Source organism: Penaeus monodon, chromosome 27, assembly GCF_015228065.2.
Source record: "Penaeus monodon isolate SGIC_2016 chromosome 27, NSTDA_Pmon_1, whole genome shotgun sequence".
Taxonomy (NCBI): domain Eukaryota; kingdom Metazoa; phylum Arthropoda; class Malacostraca; order Decapoda; family Penaeidae; genus Penaeus; species Penaeus monodon.
Genome location: NC_051412.1, coordinates 22,752,187 through 22,755,275, shown reverse-complemented (window position 1 = coordinate 22,755,275; position 3,089 = coordinate 22,752,187). Strand labels below are relative to the sequence as shown.

Below are 3,089 nucleotides of genomic sequence, written 5' to 3'. Positions count from 1 at the left end.
TGCACACAACCCTTAGAAACCCTCTCCCTCCCCCTCCCCCCGTCATCACAGGCCTTACCAGACGCCCGGATTTGTACCCACACCGGGCAGGCAGGCGACGTTAGGTGCAACGGATGCAGAGCAAATAACTTTTACATCTTTAAGCGAGAGAGCGAGGGGCGGCACCCGTGAGAGATCGATACGGTTGGGTCCGCATGCATTCCTCTCCTGCTGACGGAGAGAGTGCTTGTTCCTGTATTCCTGCCGGTCAAATAACGGCAAGGTTATCTGTGCTCATTATTGAGGAAGGAAGCACTGGGTGTGGAAAGGGAGAGGGTGGGGGGGTGAGGGAGCTAACAGGAACAGCTCCTTAGTCATAAAAAATAAGGAACTGAGCTCAGGAAAACTTCTCGGTATCACAGCCGACATTAGGGCGCGGGAGGAAGTGACAAATCCCGGGAGTGCATGGGGCGGGAGGAAGTGTGCGTGTGTATGTGTGTGCGAAAGAGAGAGAGAGAGGGAGAGGGAGGGATTCAAGGGCGGATGCTCTTCGATCGGGTTTAAATAGCTGATGGAGGAATGCTGCATGCGGATAGGAACAATGATAATAATAATAACAGTAAAAGGTTAAGATCTCATGGGAGAGACCGGAACCCATCAATAAAAGGAGGCGTTCTCGGGGGGCACCGTACGGCAGACGATGCAAGAGAACGGGAGTCGCCTGTCAGAAGCGAAGCCTCCGACAGGCGAGACAGCAGAGAGGACCGCTGTCAGAAGTGAAGCCTCCGACAGGCGAGACAGCACCGAGTCCGCCCTGGGTTGGGTCCGACTGCCGTCCTCAGCAGTCACGGCTAACGGACTACCCACGCTAGTCCCGCATTCCTCGCACGCCCTTGCCCGGATATCGCTCCTGGGCTGCTTCGCCATCTACGCCGTGACTCCAGCGTGTCATCTCATGTCATTAATGGAACACCATGGTTGAAAAAGAAGTGAAAAACGCACGCACGAACGCGAGCGAGTGCGAGTGCATGCGTATGCGGCCCCGAGTTTGTATTGAATACCAGGCGAGTGACGTCACGACCGCGGAACTGCCGAGTGAGACAGTACCCCTCCGCGCGGAGCCTAGTTCCCGTCTGGTATGTTGTTTTCTCTAACATCGCGATTGTCACCCTTCCTCTTCATCATTCTTACATTCTAAGGCATTCTTAAGATTCAAATCCTCCCGTTTGTTCACTAGGTGTCTGCAAAAGAGCGATTGCGCTTGTGTTTATAAGAATGTTTTGGAACCGCGCGGAGTAATCGCCCCAGCAATAAAAGCTTCGTCGGTTCAGTCACACCGATAGTACTACGCTGACCACGGAGGTGATCACTACACTTCTCTCTCCTTACGGTCGAGCCAAGGCGTTGATCCTCGCGTGTTATTTATCAGTGGAAAAAACTTTGAACACTCTCTCTGGATTTACCTGTGTATTACCAGTCCTCCTAAGTGGGACACGATGTTTAAGGTGTTTACATCAGTGAATAGTTACCTCAACCCAGGCCCTGTTATGGGAATTCCTCAAGAAAACTTCAAACAAGGTTGGTGTTTGTGAACTTAGTCTCTTGTGCTTAAGGAAAAGTGAATTAGTTTTGCCCTCAAGTGATGTTAAGTTAAGGAAAAGTGTCTGTGGTGTATAGTGAATTCTAGCTTAAGCTTAGCGTATAATGTCACATGAATCTGTACACTTTGGAGTAATTCTCTTGTACTCAAAGTGAACGGGACATGTACGTACGAGTTGGTGTACAACCATATAAATGTACACATGTTCCACAATTCTTGCCTAACGAGCAGGTTTCTCTCTTTTGCAGTAACCATGCCAGTCCGAGAACACCTGCACCATCACAATCATCACCACAACCACAACCATCACAATCATCACAACCACCACACACAACAGCCCTTCGACCGCCAGTATAGAGTCGGCCACATCTTGGGCGAAGGCGGTTTTGGGCGCGTGTATGCAGGCTTCAGAAAGATCGACAACCTCCCTGTGGCCATTAAACAGATCGCGAAGTCAAAAGTGCCTGCCTGGGGATGGGTAAGTGTCTTTGCTTGTGTTTCGGTTGTTCTTGGGGTGTGTTCGGGCGGTGGGGTCAGCTGGAATGTGATATATCGGTGTTTTCGATATGTTTGTGCAATGTGAAAGTGTAGTGTTAGTGAAGTGATCAAGTGTTTGGTAACCGCTACCCTTAGAAGCTGCCTTGGGCATTTTTCTCTCAATCCGGGCACTCGACCTGCCAAGGAGCTAAAGATGGGCATGTCCTATATAGGCAAACGAGTGTGAAAAGCAGTCAATTGCCACGAAGTGTGGGGCCTTGGCCAGTCAGCGATGCAAGGCGGTGGTAGGCCACGGTAACCTACTTAGAAACATGTTCTGTCACTGGAGCGAAGGTGGCTGGCTGGGCGGCGGACGAGGAGGTGGCAGATGCTAGGCTGCTCGTATGTCGTATGTCGTGAAAGTTAGGAGCATTAGGATTAAGCTAAAGTCGTGTCCGAGCTGACGTGTTCCCATGTTAGAAGCAGAAGCGGCGGGCGAGGAAGCATCACCAGCTTGTGGCACTTTCGAGTTTCTCCGGAACGGTAACACGTTGCGCAAGACGCATGTTAGGTAAACACGTGAAATGTTGACGTATCTGCGAACATAGTTCTCGTTGCATGCATGCGCGCGCGTGCATGCGTGCTGTATATGGGTCAGGCAACCTGATTTAGTGACACGTGAGGTAGGAAGGTAAACAAACCCTCCCACATCACGACTGCAGTTGCCTTGTGATGTGACCTCGTTTGCAGTGTGTTTACCGTCCTTGGGGAAGCTAGGGAGGAGGTGGAAGCGACTCTGGGAAAAGATAGTGAGGAAACAAAATCAGAAGTTTTACATGCGGGAGAAAATACACCTGCGTTGCAACGACGTAGAAGTTGCGTGTTGCAGCGAAGGTGCGAAGGACTTAGAGTAAATCATGGATGAGTTTTACGTAAGAAAGGGTCTTTGGTGATGCAGTGTTTCGCGTGGCTAGTCGGAAGAGAACGGGATCTTAATTTTTTTCGCGAGTGTGAAGTGAATGTTTAGGAACAC

General features: G+C 50.5%; 1 protein-coding gene across 1 annotated transcript in view; it reads left to right on the top strand.

The window, feature by feature from the left end:
* Positions 1-1,323: 1,323 nt before the first annotated feature.
* The window catches only part of LOC119590694 (serine/threonine-protein kinase pim-1-like), a gene marked incomplete in the record, with an annotated part of 4,982 nt that continues 3,216 nt past the window's right edge, over positions 1,324-3,089 (top strand). Inside the window, 2 exon segments of the mRNA XM_037939379.1 lie at positions 1,324-1,557; positions 1,828-2,057. Coding sequence (XP_037795307.1) covers positions 1,476-1,557; positions 1,828-2,057 — 312 coding nt within the window.